At 37.2% G+C, this 24,064-nt stretch overlaps 1 protein-coding gene across 5 annotated transcripts in view; it reads right to left on the bottom strand.

The window, feature by feature from the left end:
* The window catches only part of Grid2 (glutamate ionotropic receptor delta type subunit 2), a 1,369,063-nt gene that overhangs the window by 559,653 nt on the left and 785,346 nt on the right, over window positions 1-24,064 (bottom strand). For all 5 annotated transcript variants that reach the window (XM_075983936.1, XM_075983939.1, XM_075983937.1 and 2 more), the window contains 3 exons: window positions 23,361-23,414; window positions 13,804-13,977; window positions 7,047-7,208 (listed from right to left, as the gene is read on the bottom strand). In XM_075983936.1, coding sequence (XP_075840051.1) covers window positions 7,047-7,208; window positions 13,804-13,977; window positions 23,361-23,414 — 390 coding nt within the window. The remainder of the gene's footprint in view (window positions 1-7,046; window positions 7,209-13,803; window positions 13,978-23,360; window positions 23,415-24,064) is intronic.

A 24,064-nucleotide genomic window follows, 5' to 3' on the forward strand; every position in this document is an offset into this window, starting at 1 on the left:
GCCCTAGTACCCGGTAAGACCACAGACAAAGGGAGTCCTACAATTCTCAGCCTAGGCTACAGACACATGCAGGAGGCCTGAACCATAACACTCAGAGTAAGACTCAGAATCTGACACTCAGAGCAAGACTTAGGATAGAGTTTCTGATCCTACACATCAACTCCATGAAGTAGAGTGATACGGCAATCCTCCTATGAGTTAGAACTCTGTTAAACATTGTAAAATGCCTACATTGAAAGAAGGAATATTTTTAAAAAGAAGAAAGAAAATGAAAATATCAACATACAACCTAACTCTAGATGTTCAAGTGTGAGCATAGAAGCAAAATCAAAAAGGAAATACCAAAATAGCATGTAATTTCTAGAAAGTACTAATTTCACGCTAATGGCTCCCAAAGAAAATGATTTAGAAGAACTTCCAGACAAAGAATTTAAAAGAATAATTACAACTATGTTTAAGCAACTCAAAGATGACATGCCTTCACTGCAAGAGCACAAAAGTGAGCTAAATGAGGAGGTCAATCCAATCTATGAAAATAGAACTCAACAAAGAGATAGATTTGCAGAAGAAAAATTAATTAAGCTGAAGCCAGAAATGAAACACTCAATAACCCAACTGGAAAGCTTCACCAATATGCAAAAACAGATCCTAAGGAAGAGCATAAAGAAAACATGGTATTAGGGTAAAGGACATGGCAGAGTAATTGGATAATTCAGTAAAAGTCAAAGATAAATTAAATGTGGGTGTGTTTATAGAACATAAGAGAGGACCAAGATTCCATGAAATGAGCAAATCTCCTAATTATGGGAATAGAAGACGTAGACGAATATTGCACTAAAGGCACAGGGAATGGCTTCTATATCATCTGCCATATAACTCAGCTGTATTACTCCTCAGCTTTTACTCACAGGCGTATATTCACCAAAGAGGCACACATTCGTGTTCATAGCTGCTCTATTCACAACAGGCAGAAGACAAAATCAACCTAGATAGCTTTCAGTAGATGAATGGATGAGGTAAAGGTGGTACATATGCACAAAAGATTATTCCCCTTCGAAAAGAAAAAATGAAATTTGTGGTTAAATGGATGAATTTGAAAAAAAAAATAAATGTACTGAGTGAACTAACTCAGGCCCAGAAAGAAAATGTCGTGTGTCTTCTCCCATACAGATAATTCTGTTTGTCTAATTTGAAGCACAATCGGAAGTCAGAAACAGGCCCTTGGTAGAGAAGGTACTTTAAGTGAGAAATGGTTGTAGATTTCAACTAAAACAAAAATAGTGGTATATAATAGTGGGGCTGAAAAAGCTCAATCAGGAAAGGGTATAGAAGAGAGTGTAAGTCAGGAAAGAGAGGAGAGGGATAGCTCTACGGAAAGACATATGAAAACCCACGGGGAGACTTGATCTCTCACAGCCTGATAAAAGCATGGTTGGATAGGTTGTGGCATATGTGTGGTATGCAAGAAGAGGGGGTGGTGGGTTCCAGAGGTTACAGGATTAACTTCAGATAATGGAAGAGAGGATAGTGTGTGAGTGAGTTCACTACATCTAAGAATTTAAGCTTTCTGCAATGGTACTAATTAATATGATGATTTCAAAATAAGATTTCAGAGTTTGAATAGAATTACCATGCCTGGGTAGACAATGTTCCCATATGACATTGGTTATTAAGTGATAATCATAAAATAGGGTATTTCCCTATAAGTTATATTGGTCAGGAAGGCCACAGAAGTCACCCAAAACAAAACAGGTTACTTTCATTGCCCTTGGCTACCCACCATAACTACATGGTAAGACTATATTGCTGAAAAATAGGGACTTTTTTTTTCTTTTCATTTTAGGACATTGAGAAATCTATTTCAAACTAAATGGCAACCTTCTTTTGTGCTCCTTGACTTCCATAGTGCTGGTAGGTTCTAGGTGGGTTGCTGGGAGAGGAAATTAATAGTCTTACTCAGTATATGACCTTGCTTGCAATAATACTTAACTGCAGGTGAGATCTCCCTATTGGTGCAGTCGTCTAATGATTGCTATAAGGTAACTATTCACTTTCTCATTAGATTTGAGCCTGTTCCATCAGAGAATATCTCATGCCTTCTACTGTAATTATGTTTTCTGACTGCCTAGGGCAGTCATAGGTCCTAGGATAGAACCTTCAATTATTATTTTGCTAAATGGTCATGTTGTTAAATTACCATCTAGATATATATGAATATGCCCATATCTAGATGGTAATTTGACAACATGACTTTGGCCAATTATGTATCTGTGTTGCTCTCAGACTTGGGCAGAGAAGCTTCTGTTTGCGGTGGGGTAGCAGTCACTGCACAGATACATAACTGGGGTGCTGATAATAAGAAACTACTCACTCAACCCCAAATGGGACATGTTTATCAATCCCTCTTATTTCCTGAGTATGGAGAAAATAGCTGTGAAATTCTGTCTTCTGAATATGGCATAGTTATCACACTAACTACTTCACAGCAGCTGGATTTATCTGCATAAGATTTACATAGCATCAAGCCAGTCCTAATTCCAGCATAAATGGAGGCCTTTGCTTTTCAGGCCCCACCCCTTCCTGAGGAGCTATTGAGAGCTGATGGCTGTTGAAGGGAAAGAATCATTCTTATTTTGAGGGTGTTGTCCCTTGTAAATTCCCATGTGGGAAGCTACACTCAAGTGCATATGGGCAGAGTTAGTTGTACATAATGAATTATCAAAACTACTACAACAAAAACAAAACAGGAATAGGGCAGAAGCCATGTTGTAAAGGATACATGAAAATTATAGAAAGGAAATGAGAGGTGTACATGATTATATTTAGTAATACACATGTGAAAATATCAAAAATAAAAAATATAATACAAATTAAAAGAAAATAGGCAATTAAGTCTTTAAAACTTAAAATATTAATACTTGCCAACAGTGGGCACAGGTTACTATTAAGCACTGAGGATTCTACAGATGAGCATAGGCTGTCTTTATTGGGTGGGCATGATTGTTATTTTTCAGAGGGCTGATAAGTTCTGCCTTGTTTACAATAATTTCTATATGTTCTAAAGAAGGCTTTCCAGCTGTAGTTCCTGCTTTAATGTCTGTCTGAATATCTTCTTCCACATTCTATTACTGGTCAATACCTACTGATTTTGCATAGCCAATTAAACATATATAAATGTTCAATATCTGTTATGAAACATCAACAAATTTAGTATATTACCTGTCCCCTTCCTTCTAAACAGATACACATTGCTGCAGTTAGACATAGGTTCTCATGATAAAAACTGATATGATATTAATAATAACACAAATTGCTATTCCAATAATTTTAAGGTGTTTCCCTTTTCTGGAGATTAGCTTTCTATGTCTTAAAATTGGGGAAACTAGGTTAGATTATTATTATTAAATAAGCTAGAATAATATGATTAAAAAGGATATTTTTACATCACTCTAAAATTATGCAACTAAAAATCAGAATTTTAAGTATAAAAAACAAGGATCCTCTGTTCTACAAATTTGAAAAAAATATCTTTGCAAGTAATAACCTGATGTATTTAATTTCTGTAAAGACTTTTTTGTAAGAAAATGTGAATTATATAAATTAAACATGTGGAAGTGAATGCAGTTAGGCTAGGAAAGTTTTAACATGCTTTAAGAAGACAACGTGATAACGCTAATTTTTTTTGCAAGTAATACTACATGTACTTGAAAAGCACATAAGAAGTTTGCAAAATTATCAGATTAGTCAAAGCAAAATTAAATATCAAAACTTTCCTTATATAGAATGCATATTCCATTCATGATAGCATGTTTGTACGTATATACATACACAGAGCACACACACACACACACACACACACACACACACATATATATATATATATACAATACACTTACATAGGAAACATTTAAAGATGTATACATGTGCAAACATTATATATCCATATATACAACATATACCTACACATACATATATATAACTTATACACATATACTTAGTTACAGCACAAAGACAGATACACACATATACACACAATATACACACATACATAGATATACATATAAATGCACATATATAATATATATACATATGCATATATACACATACACTTAAATACATATACAAGACATTAAAAATACAATTAGGCCCAAGTACAATGGAACAATGGAAGAGAATCTAAATATTTTAGGTTTGATTTTAAATAGGGAATAATATAGATGCTATATTGTAGAAAGTTCAGTATTTAAACTTATAGTACTTTTAAAGACCATATATAAATATGGTTTCGGATACTCTGCATTTCTAGTGTGTAGGAAAGAAAAGGAGTTCTGCTGTGGGATAATGCTCTTGTACCTTATAAAGATTTTTCACTCATATTGGTTTAATAAAGTGCTGATTGACCAGTAGCCAAACAGGAATACAGGTAGGGTGACCAGACTAGGAAAATTCTGGGTAAAGAAAAGGGTCAATCTGCAGTCATCACCCAGACACAGAGGAAGAAGATGAAAATGCTGCATTGAGAAAAAGTACCAAGTCAAGTGGCTAAACATAGATAAGAATTATGGGTTAATTTCAGTTGTAAGAGCTAGTTAGTAATAAACCTGAACTAATAGACCAAACAACTTATAATTGATATAAGCCTATGTGTGTTTCTTTGACTGACCGTACAGGACAGAAATTTCCATCTACATTCTTCCTTTACCTCCTATTAGCAAACATCCCTTTTATTTGTAATATATTACCATTTCCAATGCTAGATTTCAGAGCTAAAATAGGAGTCAGCGAGAATGACATCCTGCCATTTCATTGGATACTGTTGTCATATGAATTATCTTCCAAAGATTTTGTTTTATCCTGGTCTTGGGAACATAATTAATTTGGGACAGAAGATCATTTTTATTTTTTATCTGTACTCTGCATGCTTTATATAAAGTGAGCCAGTATTGTACACCTGTGCAAAGTGTATATAACATGCCTTTGACATAGATGCACTGTGTTCAAATGACTATAGTTCCAAATGGCATCACTGCAATATTAACATCATAATAAAATTTCAGAAGTCATTTGGATGTGCACGGCTATTCTTTTACTAGGCTTTGCCTGTTCTTTTCCCTTGGGCTCCACATCTGGACAGGCTACTAAAAAACGTCAACACTACACCTACATATTTAATGCTAATGGAGAATGTCTCTAGTGTCATTGTTAATTACTTCAGCCTCAGTTCTCAGCAACTAAACAGGGTTAACTAGTCCCTGGGCTTTGGTTAAGTATGGTGGACCTGCCCACAACCACTCTGTTTTCCTGAGTTGCTATATGAATTCAACACTCTCACAATGTTCTGGTGTGTGTGGTGTCATCATTCCCAACATAGGAATAGGATGACCCAAAACACTTCAATCCAAAGGAAAATGAAAGATATAATTGAGGAAAATTAATTCCATTCTTTTAAGGTCAATTTAAACTGCAAGACAAAAATATAATGTGACATCAAACCATCATTATTGGTTAAAATAAGTGTCCTGGACATGAAATTGATGTATCCCCTTTTAAAATGAGATAGATGCTTACAGGTAAAAATGCAAATAGCCCTTCAAGATAATACTTTATAATTACTGTGTTGAATAATTGCTTCAATTATAAAAGTACAACAGTATCTTTTTACATCTCAATCAGCTAAAAGTGAAAGACCCATATGTTACAGTTTCTCTTTCCTTCCTACTGCTAGTCCCACTGAGGAGGCATCTCCTAAGCAGCGCCCTAGGCCACAGTTCCCTCTTTGTGAGAAAGTTGAAAGAGAAAAGAAAGGTGCAGATTCCTGTGTCCTTTTCAAATCATGAATTAATAAATTGGCAGATCAGACTCTGGTTCAACAACATCCCTTGGAGTCACACTTGCCAGCTGTCTACGGAGATGGAGTCAGGAGATTTGGCAACACCTTAATTTCTATTTGCTTTATTCACTTACAACAACAACAAAAACTCTGTTCCTCTGCCAGTGTGTTCAACACATCTAATTCTTTAGAACTTGGTAGACTCCTGAATTCTCAGCCAAGTGAGAGTAAATGGTAAAGCGGACATGGTAGCAATGGAAACATCAGGCTCTTCTCCCTCTGAAGGAGCTCATCCCTTCACTTCCTGTGCTTTGTGCATTCATTTTACTTCCAATGCTAAATATTTTCTTCAAACATTTTTCTGTCTTCTCTAAATGTGTGCATATTTCAAACAGCTATCCATTTTTCCTTTCTGTTACAGGAAATAAAGGCTAACATATGAGGAAAGGGAAAGGATGGGTAAGGTAAACAACATAAACCTCCTCATGGCTCTGTCTCCTTGTGTAAAGGGTACTGGAGAAATTTGTTTGTTTTATTAATCATTTTGCTTTAAATCAAAGAAGCTGCCTGAGACAAACGGAGAATGTCAGCAAGGACGACATGACAAAGGGGCTAATCAACTGCGGTGTTCGTTTACCACTGAGGAAAGATGAATGGCCTAAACCGCCTTCTGGGGATGGAGCAGGTTTCCCACCCCAGCAGGTCACACAGTGACAGTGAAGAAGAAGGATACAATTGGTTACCAAAATAGTTGACAGTGCAGCAACGTCTTAACTGTTTATGAATCATGTCTATTTTAAAGATAAATATCCTCACACCCAGTGGCTTATCTTGTGTTACTCAAATGAGAAACCATGGAACCTATTGTGAGAGTTTTCAGCTGACGGTGTGGTCGATAAATCAAAGGGCAAAGAAACAATGTTTTGTGCATTGTAATATTAAAAAATAAACAAACCAAAAACCTTGTTTTTGTTTACCCTAAAGGCACAACATGGCAATTTAAATTTCACACACTCCAGTTTTCTTTTTGCATAATTGATCTTAGAAATAAGATCTCTTTTTTCTATATGTCTTTGTCTTTTATAAACACTGCATCTGAGTTTGCAGGAAAATCAGTAAGAAAGGAAACAAACTTGTGAAAGACACCTGGTCGCACACGCCTCTGCCAGCTTTGCCTGACAGTGCAGAGCAGCGCAGTTTGCACACGGATAATTACCTTCTTGATAGTTTCCAGCATGGACCGCCCTCCCTGCCAGGGCTTTGAGTTTTTTCTGATACAGGACAAGCTCGCCATGCTGTGCCACTTGCGGTCCTCCAGCTTCTTATGGAAAGCATTTGCGAGCAGAAGCACCGTGTCGTAGATGTAAAGGTTAGAAATCTGGAAAGACATTAGACAGCGCTCATCAGTCCCTCCACTCCAGACATCCACAGGGAGAGGGCGCAGCTCAGCAGCTCGCTCATGCTCACTGAGTTTCTTACCAAGCAGAACGTTTTTCTTTTTGTTCCCGAGGCTGTTTTGCCACTAGAACAAGGTCTATCCTTCTGTATACCTCAATTGCTTTCCCAGATTATTTGGTATAAAAGAGAAGATTTAAAAAAAAAGGGGGGGAGCTTTGACAGAGGCAAGGCTATTGTCAATCTCAGTTCTTAGAAAATCTGTCATTCATTAGAGGCCTTTATTGCTCTCTAAAGAGGCATATATCCAAGAGATTCAGATGGGAAGGGACACTGAATAATAATTTTTTTTCAATATGTCAAGTCTCTAAATTTTGGTTATTCCTATGGAATCAACTATCAATGTTGCATCAACTCTGATCTTCCACGAGTGTCATAGGACCCACGGAGGGAAGCAGTCACTTTTGTGTGCTTGTGGAGAAGTTTGTAAACATGAAGGACAGTTACCAAAAGCATTCGCAGTCAGAATGTCTAGATGCATATGAAGTTCTGTGCTGATCCATAGACACTCTGGCGCATTGTCGGGATAACCAACCTGTAGCTTGTTCCTGTCTGCTGTTACTGTTTGGTCTACAGGAGCCACAAGTTTTTCTACTTCGATCAGCAACCAAATTACAGCTGAGTTTTCCCCAAGATCTATCTATGGAAATCCTTAAATAACTTTTTCCAGAGCTACATTATCAATTAATTACCAAAGCTGCCTAATTTTTAAAAAGAGATTAGAACTTATTCAGGAAGAATGAATATGAAAAGAGGTAAGAAGTGAATAAAAGTTGTCAAAAGTTACATTCTTGCATCTCAGAAGGAAAACTTGATGTAAAATCGAACTGAGCAAGAGAGGTAGTGATAGAAACTCATTTCACCTTGAAGCACTCTGGCTTTCCCAGGTTTAGAAATGTTACATCATCAAAAATTTTCCTTCCTGAAAACCAAGGAGCGGCTAAGAGGATTGTCAGTGATTGTAACTAGTCAAGAAGGAAATTGACAATGTCGTCCTGGAACACTACAGAATGCTTCAGAGAGCCAACCATTGGGATAATTTGAATTTGATGCTATGCATAACTGTTAGACAGAACTTCCCGGTAATGCCTTGTGGGTTTCCCCTCACATCTCAGAGAATCTTTAATTATCTTTGTTTGTTAGGCATCTTTTTATGTGTGACATAATAGAAGCTCACACTAGTAGACATGGGTATTTCTTTGAAGAGGTTTGGAAAATGCTTGTTTACTCTGTGAGACTGAAATGTTTCTTATAAGTAACTACTGGAGTGGGCTGCTGTTACTATCACCCACACGGAAAATTATTGGAGGAACTAGGTGAGATTGGCTAAAATCTATTATGAATGAGGTGTGAGAGCTGAAGCTAAAAGTAGCCTATGAATCCAAATTTATGTCAGAAGAACACTGCAAGGAACCAAAAGGAAAAACATTAAAGACACATTAAAGATGAGCGAGTCATATCCAATAGCCTATGTCAATATTTTGGCAGAGTTTTCAAAATAACTTGCAACAATGTGCCCTTCTCAGCCTACCCTGTGTCTTCCTCACACCTGCTTCCCAGCCTGTCCTGCACCCTCCTCACACCTGCTTCCCAGCCTGTCCTGTGCCCTCCTAACACCTGCTTCCCAGCCTGTCCTGTGCCCTCCTAACACCTGCTTCCCACCCTGTCCTGCACCCCTCCTCACACCTGCTTCCCACCCTGTCCTGCACTCCTCCTCACACCTGCTTCCCAGCCTGTCCTGTGCCCTCCTAACACCTGCTTCCCAGCCTGTCCTGCACTCCTCACACCTGCTTCCCAGCCTATCCTGTGCCCTCCTCACACCTGCTTCCCACCCTGTCCTGCACTCCTCCTCACACCTGCTTCCCAGCCTGTCCTGTGCCCTCCTCACACCTGCTTTCCAGCCTATCCTGTGCCCTCCTCACACCTGCTTCCCACCCTGTCCTGCACTCCTCCTCACACCTGCTTCCCAGCCTGTCCTGTGCCCTCCTCACACCTGCTTCCCAGCCTATCCTGCACCCCTCCTCACACCGGTTTCCCAGCCTGTCCTGTGCCCTCCTCACACCTGCTTCCCAGCCTATCCTGCACCCCTCCTCACACCGGTTTCCCAGCCTGTCCTGTGCCTCCTAACACCTGCTTCCATCGCCGTCTCTATTCGTCTCTCCCTTTGCTTTAAGTGTTCATGTGAGACGGCGTGAGAGAGTCCTTCCATGTGCCTTTTCTTTCTCTGAATTAAATTCCTTCGTTTCTCTTCAAAGGTTACACTGCAGAAGAGACTCCTTCGCTGATAATTCTTTCTTTTGTCCTATGATATAGGCAGTCCTTTATTTAAAAAGTAATTTGCTGCATGATAGTTTTGTAAGGGAACGTAATGCATACCTAGTTCTACTAAAGCTTCCACACTCTGTTATCCTTCTCTATCCAGATGATTCATCCTCTTACTGTCCTCAACCGCCTATTCCATTTCTGTTCCTTCTTTGATTCACTGTGTTTAACCAGAACCACTCTCTATACATGGCATGAGGTTATCTACTGAAGCCGGGGAAACCATGTCAGTCCCTGAAGACAATGGCTTCTCCTCCCCTGAAGTTCATGACACAGTCATCCTTTTTGTGGTTCCAAGAACTCTGTTCATCCCTCTATTAAAAATTGATATAGGGTTAAGTTTTTTCCAAAATTGTGAATGGAGATACATGCTGTATGTGCTTTCTTTTCTGTACTTTTGTTTTCTTATCTATCTATCTATCTATCTATCTATCTATCTATCTATCTATTTATCATCTATCTATTTATCTATCATCATTTATTCATTTTTATCTCCTTTTTGTTTTCCAGACTAGAACATACTTGGATTCTGATGAACAATATTCAAAATAAGTAAAAATGATAAAAAGAAAAAAAGGTGAATATGACAGAAGTTAAGATGTGAGAAATTTTCCAGGATTTTTCCATATCTGACACTTTAGTCAGATAGTATTTTTTTTTCATACCTAAGGCATGTTTTCTGAGTAGCTATGCTCATCATGAAGGCAAACGCTTTGATACTGACATGTGATAGATGTCTTCAATCCCTAACCGCTTCTCTCCATTTGTCCACATTGCAGCCAGCTGGGCCAGAAATGTGTGCCGAACTTTTCTGACCTGCTCGTTTTCCTAGTCTGTTTCTTCTTTCTCAAGCAAGTACCCAGTCTCCTTCGAGTCTCATGAGCTCTCATCTCCTTTCTAACACCATCTACTGACCTTATCGTCACTTCCTTTATGAGATTTTTGACTCCACCCACACTGTGATGCCGAGCTGCTTCTCAGCATTTAAAAAGGCGATTTCTAGTTTGGTACACGCATTCATACCTTCCCCATGAATGACTATCTTAAACTACAGTGCATTCCAAATCTAAGAATCTTGCACTCCAGCCTCCATTCTCCCAAAACCTACTCACTGACTCTTTACAGTTTTCCTGGCACAACGCTTGCTCTCTGACGCCAGCAGACCTCCAGGAACCATCTGCCACTTGCCCTCGAATACCTTCTGCCCTTCTGCTGACTACTGCCATGTACAGTTTCTAGGCTGCTTGTCACGTCACATATCTTCCTCTGTCTGTCTCGTGTTTCTTCTTTCCATAAGAAGATTAGTAACTAGAACTGACACATTCATGCAGATTGAGCTGCCTAGGAGACGCAAGTGGGAGACGATCTCTCTCTTGATCTTGGCAAAGTGCTTTTGACACAGTGTCCGAGACTGTATTAAAGTGCTTCACAGCCGACTTGACTTGTACTGTGATCAGATTGAATTCGCCTTCAAAGTAACAATTTTGAGCAGCTGTCAGACCAAGGCACTTCCACCTAGATTGTATGTAATTGGCTGTGGGACTACTTTATTTCTATGGTGTTTCCACCTTAAGGATTATTACAAGTCAATACTAACAATATTGACCTTGATTATGTAATGCTATTAATCTTTCTCTTATAGGTTTATGTCTTTTACAATTTTATTCAAGTGAAGATTGACACTTGGAGAATTAAGTTGACTGACCAGAAGCTTGTGAATGACCATGGAGAGGATGTTCGCCTAGTCAAGCTTGAAGGTTCTGATTCTACACGTCTCAAACTGACAGGAAGAGAGCAGCTGGTGGCAGACTATAGACAACAGAATGTACTTAGTGCCACAGAATTCATTTAAAGGGTATTCTAGGTAGATCAAATCTTATAGACGTGGTAGACAAATGTAGGTAATTAAATTTCACTCAGTGGCTTAGAGGAGAAAATATAGTTTTGTGGACAGATTATTTGGAGTACTTTAATTTTATTTCATCTTTAATGTTATAACTTTTAAAAGGAGCTATACGATAATATTTTTAACCCTTGTACTTTTTCTACTGACTGAATTTACTGGCGTTTTAACCTGAGTATTGGTAAGGTCTGAGTGATAGCTGCCTTGCTGTACTTGTCAAAGTTTCCCTAGTGATTTCTGAGAAAATTGCCAACATTATTTAAATCCAAAATGTAATGAGTAACACTGGTAGTCTTCCAACACAGCAAGCAGATTAAAAAACTATTCAAGAAGATTTATTTTGATCTTATTTGTTCTAAAGAAAGCCCTATTTTCCCATGTAAAGTATACAAAGCATCTCCTAACATATTCTATAACTTACATAAAAATGATTAGTATTGCAGACTATTAAAATTTAGTATACTAATCTTACAAGAGCTGCCCTACTTTGCTGTGAAAATTGTAATTGTAAGTCTATCTCTGGGACTTTGATCCTCTTGCCACAGTTTCCTTTTTATTCCTCAATTACAATACAGTGGCATTGTGATCACATCTGCTAGGTTACTGAATGCTCCATCCATGATTTAGCAAGTCTTGTTAAAGCACTGAGGTAAACTCTTAACATCTCCAATCCTGTGCATTTTCTAATGCACTGAAGTACCTTTTGTAATGACTTTTTCTTGTGTAAAGCCAGATTTTTATTTCTAAGTTGCATTCTCAGCCTTAACACTATCAATTGGAAGACAGTTTTTCTTGGAAAAAATGTAGGGAACCTTCTTTGTTTTCTTCATTAGCAGCCAATCTAAGAAAGCCTCAGTGCACACAGAGGGCTGCTTTTCTCAAACTCCATTGCTCACATTGTCACTGTTACTCATTTTATAACTTCAGCTAATCTTGGATTATTCGGTGTTTGATTACTAATTTGAGGTTCATGGGATTTGTCTTCAGTGCTTTCCAAACTTATCTAGCCTTTCTGAATCCATTTAAAGGTTTTAGCTAGGAGATCACCTCCCAGGTCCTTGGTTCCTCACCTTCTCTCAGCATGTGGATCACCATGATGGCGAATCCAGTTTCTAGCTTTGGTGAACACCTGGGTCCTATTTGCACACTGTGTTCTTAAGCCCCACTTTTAAGTGGACACTGCAGAACGCTGAGATAAACATCCACCTGTGGTCCCACTCTCCTGCGGTGCTTCACAGAGCTGAGCTGAGCAGGCCTCTTTTCCTAAGGAGCTCTTCACTACTCAACCATCAGCCAGTGAGAACCCAGTGAGAATTTCATGCAAAGGATCATTCGATTCAGTTGCTTTTTCTAACTATCATGAGATGAAGCTTTAGACTTAGGAAGGGTGGAGGAAAGTCCTCTGTCTTCAGTGAAATGCTTTAAACTTAAGAGCTCTGAATTCATACTCTTATTTATGCAAATCTTCCCAAATAAGAAGAAAGGGGAAACTGCAATATTGTATTGTAAGAGAGATAGAAAAACAGAAATAAATTTAAAAAAAAAGTTTGTTAGTTTTCCTTCTCACCTAGCAAATATTTAGTATAATTCTATCATATATAACAAGTAAGTTAGTGTGTAGCAAACTATTCCCCCCTCCAAAAAAAAAAAAACCCTTAATTGTTTTGTTCTCTTTCATCTGTGGATTTGAGAACAAAATGAAGAAGTGGTTAAGGCAGGGTGGGGGGTCTTTACAACCCCTGCCTATGTACTAAGTGTGGGGACAGTTAACTTAACAAAGGGTTATAATTTTAGGCAAATGCTCTTTAATGTTCTCTGCTTTCCACAAATGATAGCTTCACAGCACATATGAATTTTAAATGTCTTTTTTTCTTTTTCTGTTTTAAAGTTGAAGGTCTTCAATCTAGAGATTCTTTTAAAAGAGAATACATATCTATGTCTTTCATGCCACGGAATTCAAGCAAATCTATTCACGTAATACTTTGAAGTGCAGCCTTGGGTGTCAGTCACAGTCCCTACTCCAGAAAATGCCCTGTATCTGCTTTCTTAGAAAGAAGTAAGATTTACTTATTGTATTTTTATTAATAAAGTGGGCATTACTTTCAACAATAGGATCAAAAGGATCAAAGACAAAGGCTCTTTGCACTCCCTGTCAAAGGCACTTAGATGCCAAGGGAGGGAACCTGCCCAAGAACAATAATGCATGCCACCCCTGTCTGGTGTCACTCAGAGATGTCATCCCAGGCCCCTAAACATGCTCCCTGGGGGACACACACCCCCCTTTCGTACAGACCTCCATATTCTGAGCGAAGGGATCTTTGGGATCACACAGTGTTGAAGAGATTCGATGGTTGCCACGGAAACAGCGCTGACTTATATTCTGGGGAACTAGAAATGTCTGCCGAATAATTGTTAACCTTCCAATGGACCTTCTGACAAGTTCCTGGACATCCACATCATTTATTTCCTGAAAGAAAAGAAGCGGAAGGATTAGCAGATTCTTAAATATAGTAGCAGAAACAGAAAAGAATTGCTGAGCAGTTATCTGGAGGTAAAAAGGAATCTGCTACCCTAACACAGCTGCTTCATATTTAGCTAGCATTCAAATGAAAGTTATGTGCATTTATCAAAATGGTGAATTCATTCATATTTGCTTTCTGTGGCTTTAAATTATGAACATGGATACCTAAACAAGTCTACATGGACCAAATAGCTTTGATATGCTTTATCAAAAGTAATTTAATAGCTATTTATGCTGAAAGCATAAGAGAAAAGATTGAAAGTTCACAAAATAAGATTCAATTATAGCTTATGATTCATTAATATATTTCAAGGTATTGTGTGTACCTAGCAAGGGAGATGCAATGTAAGAATGATCCATGTTGCTCTTAGCAAAAAATAATAAAATAATAATCATGGTTTTATATAAATTAAGCAAAGACATTAGAAGGATGCACTATTTTAAAGTATCTTTGTACTGATGTCCACATATGTTTCTTATTGGAAGGAATTGGTACTCAGTAACTACTGATGAAAGAGTTATCTTCTTGCTGTGGTTGTTAAATAAATGTACAAAGTTCTGTTGATTAGCATGGAGTGAACCATGTCAATAAAACCTAGCACTATGTAAATAAATTTGGCTTTGTGTATGTGTGCTTGCAAAACTCTAAGAATGAATCCTTTACGCCCCATACACGTACATTTTGAAATTAGATATGAAGATTAGGCCCAATAACAGACATAGAAATAATAAGAAATGATAATGTTTTGTATGTGTGTGTGTGTGTTCCTTGGAATTAGAACAAAAGTGACAAACACAAATTTCAGTTTCCCAGCAGTTCTTACTAAAGCAACATGTGCTCCACCATGTCCATTTGGAACCTTTTAAGCCCATGAAAATTTTGTGACATACAGATTATTGCTGTGAATCAGTTCTCATGCAATGAAAATAAATTATTTGACATGGGATAAGTTATGGACTGTGCTGTGCATTCCCGCACATCCAAGGAACCAATACTGGATGACGAAGAGAAACAGGCACCGACAAGTGCTCATTTTCTTTCTGTCCTTTAGCATGCCTATTACAAATTATCATTCTTGGTGGTATGTTAACCAGAAAACTCACCCATTATGTATGTTCTTTATGAAATATAGGTTTTTCTAAAAATAAAATAGCACCTGCCATCAGCTGTATGCACAGAAACATCAGGAAGTTCTAGGTGACTAATCCTCAGTGCACCAAAAACAGTTGCTTTCAGCAGTTTAAATGCCATCTTTTCCCCTAGTCTGTATCATTTCACTGGTCACTTCAACTTTGTCTGGTAAAAGCTAGGTACTTTGAATTTTCCATTATCTGCTCACAAAGCAGAATTAAACAGTGTCTGGTCAATTCTATTTTCATATTTGATATTAATCTGGAATATTTTAAAGGGCATAAACACCAATATTGCTGCACCATATTTTTTCAGCATATTGTATAGCAAGAGATTTTCCTAGAAGGTAGTAAAATATACAGTGAATTTTAAAAAATAATGTTAATATTTCATTCTTATTTCTTAAGTAAAAAAGTTATTTGCCTAAACTTATCAAACACTACCATCTGCATCTTTACCTCACATGGTGATGAACTACAAGTCAGCATATCAAAGTGAAAATCTGTAGATTATAAATGCCTGCATATTCTTTTAACTGTCACCCCATTTCTTCTAAAAAAAAATTGGTGCTGAATCACTGTTTACTAACATTCAATAAATAAGAATCAAGGAGATTCAAAGCTTTTTATTCATATAAGATTTTAGAAATGACATCTAAAAGAAAAGAAATGATGTACACTAATTACATAAGAAGCCACAATTCCTTACAGGAATCATTTAGATTAATATTCAATGATGATGGCAATAAAGATAATAAATACATGTTATGTCAGCATTTATTGGCCGATAGTTTTAAATTAATAAGATCCTCTGTCCAAGACGCCTCCTAAGACCCTCCATCTGGAGACAAACCCTCCTTTAGGTCTGTCTCTGAATGCAGAAGGAGGTGGCTGTCATGTAAATGCTCCATAAAATAAAGTTCTCAGTTATCTAGCTTCAAGTAAATCTGAAGAAATGCCAATTTGAATAGAACAAATTTTGCATGTTATTATTTGAGGAAGGAAAATGAAAGTCATTTTCAGGGAGCAAAGAATCTGCCATTCTGTGGAAAACGGACATTTTACTTCCAGTTGTAGCTTTGCCACCTGACCTCCTAAACAGTTTCAGGCTAGTGTGGCCACCTAATCGGGACATACTTCATACTGACTGGAACGTTCTGTTGCTCTACAGAAGGTGCACTTCCAGAGCGGCAGACACAAAGTCATACAAACATTTAATGACAAATGATCTATCAATCTAAACCATAAGTGCTTGCAAAACAGGAAAAACAATTCCCTCAGTGAGTGGCTGTGTTAAAATATCAAACTCTTGTGCATACAGGCTCTTCAATGCTCTATTCATTTTATATTCTTTAAATTGTAGGATTTTAAAAACAGTCCCATGAAGAACTAATCTATGGAAAAGGAATGTTCCTTGAGGTCCCAACACATCAAATATGTTAATTAATTTCTATAATGGGATACAGAAATATTCTGATTTTAAATACTATAAAGAATCAGGATTCTAACATTGCTCTTGTTTCCTTTGCTTACATATATTTATGAATATACAATAATAATACTGCAACAAAAGCAAACAGGTGACTTTTCAGTTTTACTTCGTTAAGAACAAAGCAAAACATTATTTCTACAAAGACTAATTACTAAGAATCATAAATTATTAAAAGTTGAACTGATATATCCAAGTAAATATTCACTTTTACACTCATAGTTTAATGTAGCCTGGACTCTGATCCATGTAAACCATGGGAAAAGACAAAGGTTACCTGAGAAGAACACAGAAACAGATATTGCCCAGAACAAATACTTTAGAATTTAGTCATTCCTGAAACCTTGAGGTAGGTCAACTTCAGGTCGAAATTAATAGAAATGGTGTATGGGAAGACTTTCAATATCTATTAAATAAGATGACAATCTGAACTGTATTAATTATTTCAGAAAAAATAGCTTATTAACTCTCTTTTCTGTTTGCTCCCTGTTTCTCTCTCTTTTATCTCTTCACATCTAATAAAGTTCCTGGATCACAAAAAATATTCAGCAAATTCTGGAAAAGAGAAATTTATTGCATAAACCAATGGCAAAGCTTTCTAAACCATCCTTTAATAGAATCAATCGCTGAAATTTTATATTAGATCCTAAGGATTCATTGAAAATGATAAATAATCCTGACATAGTAAATTTCACTAATGAGATGCCGCAGTTTGCTGGAGTGCAATTTGAAAAGCTGTTTTGTTTTTTCTATTATGTTTGTGTTCTTTGTGCTGTAGCAGAGATGACCCTGTGACATTTTCAGAAAGTCCAACACTAACATGAAGCAAATTTGAAAACGCTACATTGGAATCTGAAATAAAATCAGAAGGGAGAGAAACATAATGGTAAATAACTTCTTGTTTAATTATTAATATAGAGTTCAATTCATTATCTAACTAGGGAACTGGGAAACAGTTCAATATATGTGTTTTAAATATATTTATTTTCAATGTTTAAAATATTTTTTATTAAAATTTGAAATTAAGAATTGAAACCACCAAATAAAGGCTTTGTCTTTACCATATTTATCTTCCATCCTCACTTAGTAAAAAATACTGGCTTAAACTTGTTTAGGTCATTGAATAATATGAGGCACTGAAGGCCAGTGTTAGCATCATCGGGGATACAGGAGTGTATGAAGCATTGCATGAGAACCAGATGAGTTCCTATCTATGTTTTGACTGTTGTAGTCATTTGCTTTAGGGGCCTAAAGTTAGCCTTTCACTGATATGGAAAGTCTTCTGTGAGGTGAATCCACTGAGTATAGGGAGAATAGAAATGCCATCACCAAGTTCTAACTTGACTGATTGATGATGTGGGATTCCCCACTGTATGCTGTGAATACCATTGGTGAATAAAGAAACTGCCTTGGCCTGTTGATAGGGAAGAACTTAGGTACGTGGGGAAAGCTAAACTGAATGCTGGGAGAAAGGAGGCAGAGTAAGGGAGAAGCCACGGAGTAGCCACCAGAGACAGACACACTGAAACTTTCCTGGTAGGCTATGGCTGATGTGGGAATCCCCTCTGTTTGTTGTGATTACCATTAATGAATAAATAAACTTCCTTGGCCTTTTGACAAGGCAGAACTTAGGTAGGTGGGGAAGATGGAATGCTGGGGGAAAGAAGGCAGAGAGAGACGCCACGGAATCTGCCAGAGTCAGAGATGCCAAATCTTTGCCTGTAAGCCACTATCATGTGGCGATCTAAAGATTAGTAGAACTGGGTTAAATTAGTATAACAGCCAATAAGAAGTTCAAGCTAATGGGCCAAGCAGTGTTTTAATTAATATAGTTTCTGTGTGGTTATTTTGGTTCTTGGTGGCCAGGATAAACAAGCAGCCTCCTCCCACACACAACCTCATGGTGATGCACAAATAAATGAAGATGGGAGGCAGAGGCAGGTGGATCTCTGTGAGTTCGAGACCAGCCTGGTCTACAAGAGCTAGTTCCAGGACAGGCTCCAAAACCACAGAGAAACCCTGTCTCGAAAAACCAAAAAAAAAAAAAAAAAAAGATGTAAGAGTTGGCCAATAAGAAGCTGGAGCTAATGGGTCAAGCTGTTATTTAAATAGTATAGTTTCTGTGTGATTATTTGGGAGCTGGGCATCCGGGAACCAACAAATGGCCCTTCTTACAACAAAATGGCACACAAACGTGGTGTACTAAATCCATGTAAAACCTGAGAAATCTTCAAAAGCCAATTCTAGACACAAAAGAACAGAGTTAAGCATGGTTTGGTAGTAGCATTTTCTTTGGTGGACTTTGTTTGTTAGAAGTAAGCAGATGCATGACTCTTTTAAGAGAGGTTTTAGGTGCCCAGGGTGATGTCCCCAGTTAGTTCCTGGGGCAGCTGAGGATAGGGAACCTGAAATGACCCTATCCTACAGCCATACTGATGAATATCTTGCATATCACCATAGAACCTTCATCTGGCGATGGATGGAGATAGAGACAGAGACCCACACTGGAGCACTGGACTGAGCTCCCAATGTCCCAATGAGGAGCAGAAGGAGGGAGAACATGAGCAAGGAAGTCAGGACCACAAGGGGTGCACCCACCCACGGAGACATTGGGGCTGACCTATTGGGAGCTCACCAAGGCCAGCTGGATTGTGACTGAAAAAGCATGGGATAAAACCGGACTCTCTGAATATGGTGGACGAAGAGGGCTGCTGAGAAACCCAGGACAATGGCACTGGGTTTTGATCCTACTTCATGTTCTGGCTTTGTGGGAGCCTAGCCAGTTTGGATGTTCACCTTCCTAGACCAGGATGGAGGGAGGAGGACTTTGGACTTTCCACAGGGCAGGGAACCCTGACTGCTCTTCAGACTGGAGAGGGAGGGGGAGAGGAGTGGGAGAAGGGGGAGGGAAATGGGAGGCTGGGAGGATGTGGAAAAATTTTTTTTTCAATAAAAAAAAAAAGAGAGAGGTTTTCCTGATTCAGTGGTAGCAGGAAAAAAGCCTCACTGTTTTGAAATGCTGGTTTTCTGGGCAGTGATGCCAGTGCTACCTCTGACTCTTTCAGGAGGCAGAATATTTAAATGGGTCTTGTAAGCAATGTGTTACAAACTGCTAAATAGCTCAACATATACCCACTGCATACTTAGAACTGGGGAGATATATATCATTCAGAGGCAGTGAATGGACCTCCTCTACCATGTCAGACTGGGCATAACAAGCAGGCAGGCCATATATACCCTAGTAATGCCACAGCTTCAGTTTTAAAGAAGCGCTTAACTCTTTAATAAGCAGTTCTAGTCAAAAAATAATTACAGATACACAATAAAGACAGATTTAGATGGAAAAGACCTCTAAATGGGTCACAGTATTAGAGAGTTAAAAAAGAAGTAAATGGTTTAAAAAATAGACAAAGTCTTTAAAGATTCAGAGAACAGACAGTCATAGATTAGAGAAATAAAGAATAATAAGCCATGTGATGATGGAAAATTCAGAGTCTGGATTATGTATATTATTGTGTTTTCTTTGAATTTTTTGACTTTGAAGAAGCTAAGTAACCAACATATGTACTTTAAAGGTATTTTGTCTTCAAATTTTGGGTCTAAGGATATGTTGCTTTGGAAAAGAGGTTCTTCTTTTGTTTCTACAGAGGATGAAAACCTGTAGAATACTTTCAGACTAATGTGGTTTGATGTACCAAGAGCCCCTGAAAGATTGCTGTGAATACCCCCAAATAGTTACTTTGCTCAATTGCTGACAGAGATGAACCTAGCACACAAGGTACACCATTAAAGACATAATTAACAGTGCTCCAATCAGCAGAAAGTAGTTTAGAGAATTATGCCCATATTCCCAAATATTATTGTTTATAAATGTGCATTTATATTTCAAGGGATATATGCTATAGTGATGGATACTTTGCATTGGTATAGATCTTGATTTATTGATACAAATTTAATTTCAATTTTGTTTTGTGTATTTCTGCTCTTGATTAAGGTATTTTGTTTGTACAGCTCATTTAAAATGTAATGTATAATTAAGAAATATAGATTAATAGAGAATAATGTATAATAGTCAAGTTTATAGTCATTTTAATTAGGTTTTCTAGATATATAAAGATATATTTCAGGTAGATAGGTTATTCTTCACATCTTTCAGAGACCTTCAGAATATGGCATTTAAAATGTGTAAGAACTTAGGACTTTTCATAACAGTGAGACCCATATTATGCTTCTGACAGTTCCAATCTATTTCAAGAGTAAGATGGGCATCAAAGAGGCCCCTTATGGAGTTGGTTAGTCATTTGGACAAGAAACTGCTCTTGTCTGAACTACTTGATGAACTGGACATGCAGAACTCATAGAAAAATGACTGCTGAACTTGCCTAAAGGTGAGACAGTCCTTTGGAGTTCCTGCTTCATAGAAGAGTCTGCCAGACATTCTGGAGGACATAGAAGAAAGTGACTAACAAACTCCCAATACAGGCGGAACTGTCTTTGAAATTTCATGCTTCATGGAAAAGTCTACTAGATATTATGGGCCTGTAGGCTGAAGATGGATGCCCCTACAATGCAGAAGAACATTGGGTGACTCTCTAAGCAGCAAGATGTTCCCTGTCAATTCTAGAGTTTTGGAAGCTTCTAACAATGGATTTTCTGTTTACTAAGGTAATATTATATTCTTCTGTAGTCTTTGATGGAGTTGAAGAATTTGTAGTTATATTTATTGTCTTCCTTAGTTATGATAAAATATAAAGTAGATATAAATATTGTAACTGTAATTCTTGCTTGATAACTGTTTTGTTACTATGTTAAAGTTAAAACCTTCCTTTTCTTTAAACAGAAAAGGGGAAGTGATATAGGATTCCCTTCTGTATGCTGAGAATACAATTGGTGAATAAAGAAACCACTTTGGACTGTTGATAGGACAGAACTTAGGTAGGCAGGGAAAACTAAACTGAATGCTGGAAGAAAAGTGAAGTAAGGGAGTAGCCATGGAACGGCTGATGGAGACAGACACACTGAAACTTTGCTTGTAGGCCATGACCTCATGGTAATGCAAAATTACTGGAGATGGGTTGAATTAAGATGTAAGTGTTAGCCAATAAGAAACTAGAGCTAATGGGCCAAGCATTGATTTAAATAATATAGTTTCTGTGTCATTATTTCAGGCTGAACAGCTGGGAACCAACAAGCAGCCTACTACATCAGATTCTTCCCTGTGAGTTACCACAGCTCTCATTAGTACAACACACTTTGTAAAAATTAAAACAAAATATATTGTTTCCAAGTTTCTACAACTCATGCCATAATGCACAATGCCAACTTTGATTTATAATCCCTCTGTGTGAAACTATTGGTGCAACAAGATTAAATAAATGTTGGCCACCTGTATTAAAATTAGCTGCAAAACCATAGTTACTCAAACTGAACTACACAATAATTACTTTCTCCATGTTCAGTCAAATGGAGTCAAATTTGCATATTGGTGAGGGTCTGTTTTTTTTGGGGGGGGAGATATTCGACTTCTTAACAAATTTGAAAAATATATGTTTTTCTCCTTTTATTGAAATTGGAGTAAATTATAATCCTTCTATTAATTTTTATCATAAGCTTGGAAAAATGGGAGAGAAGGATTTGGGTCAAATTTCCTGAAGGGAACATCAAAAATTGAGGTGCCTGAGAGAAATTGGATAGAAGGAAAAAGCTGACCTTGCATGTATTGGCAGATAAAACTTTTCCTTGCATTCTTTGTAAATCTTTCTGGTTCAGATAAAAGCAATAGCTGTTCTAAATGGCACATGCTGTCAACATCTTATATTTTTGTTTCTCTCACATTTCCACTAAAAACCTTCCATTTAACCACCCTAAGGAGAGGTCATGTTGTCAGTTTATACAATAACTCTGCTGTAACTGATAACAAGGCAAGGTAAAATCTATTTTGTTGACTGCAAAACCAAATTTTTATTCAGAAGTGTTAGCTGTCCCCCAAGAATTTTATCATTTTATAATCTTGTCAACGTCATTGGTACATAAATAATACCCTGTTTATTGATAACTAATAGGTAGGATTAGACAATACATCATTTTGAGTACATATCATGTTACCAGGTGCAGTAATACTATTTTTCTAGGTCTGGTCTATTACTCTTTTTGCTGATCTTGACCAGCAAATGCTAAGAAAACAACTTTCTTAGATTGTAACATACTCTTAATCCTTTATATTGGCTTTGCAAAATGTTAGGAAAACTTTCTAAAGAAATTTGACAAGTCTTTAGATTTTTAAAACAGGTGTATTTCTTTGTGAAAAAAAAAATCTGTTCTTTGTTGATTCATGTTCATCCTGAACCATTAAATCCTCAGGTAGGGAGATATATATGAAAGTTTTTAAAAAGACATTAAAATACAAATGGAATGCAGCCTCTTCCCTGTGGGAGATTCACATTGCTTACAAAGAAGAACTGAACTTTTCATAAAGATGATCTCTGTAAGTAGGCAGTGTATGCAAGAGAAAAAGCTAAAAGACACTCAGCAGGGAAGGCTTTTTCTATTTATTTAATTCAGATAAAAAAAACCCTGGGTTCTATTTTTATTAGAAAGCATTCACGCAGTACACTGAACCTTTACTTTTGCTCCCTCTTAGAGGTGAAGGCCTTCTGAAACTCCATATCTGAAAAAGTAGTGGTTGATAGCAGAGGTGGGGTGGCTTTACCTCATTTATAATGATCCAGTGACAGTCAAAAGCAACCAGATTAGTCTCCACCACCTAGAAGAGAAAACAAACAAGTCATCAGAGTCAATCATGAAGATGGAGCCACTCTAAAGCAATCCACTCTGTAAATGGACAAGAACACTGTTATGAAAGTCAAGGATAAGTCACAGATGGAAAGACATCAGGAAAACAGTGTAGATGAGCAACACTTGCTGGCAGATGCACAGGAGACTCGAGAGATAAACTTGAAAACATTCATCAACCTTAGAAAACTGCACATCTCAAGAACAACATTTAAATAATAATGTTTCTAAACTTCAAGATTTCAAATTTCACATCATATTCCTTGTTCTAAATACATTGCAGTGCTATTATATACCTAATAATTATCTAAGTAATGTTACAATCTCATTCAATAATAACTTAATGTTTTTATCATCTCTCTGTATGCTCCTGTTCTTAGTAAACTTTAATCTGAAAAAATGAAAAAATGGAGGGAATTATAACCCTAAGGTTAAATAGCAAAATAGTAAAAGCAATTTATATTACATTCACAGTAAGTTATAGCTAGAAAATTTTTCTAGCTTTTAGGATGATAAAACATACAAATGGATAAAAAATATGTAAGCATCAATCATTTTTTTTGGAGGGAAAAGGATCTCATTGTGTAGCCCTGATGGGTGACCTGTAGCACATAATATAGA

Source organism: Microtus pennsylvanicus, chromosome 8, assembly GCF_037038515.1.
Source record: "Microtus pennsylvanicus isolate mMicPen1 chromosome 8, mMicPen1.hap1, whole genome shotgun sequence".
Classification (NCBI taxonomy): domain Eukaryota; kingdom Metazoa; phylum Chordata; class Mammalia; order Rodentia; family Cricetidae; genus Microtus; species Microtus pennsylvanicus.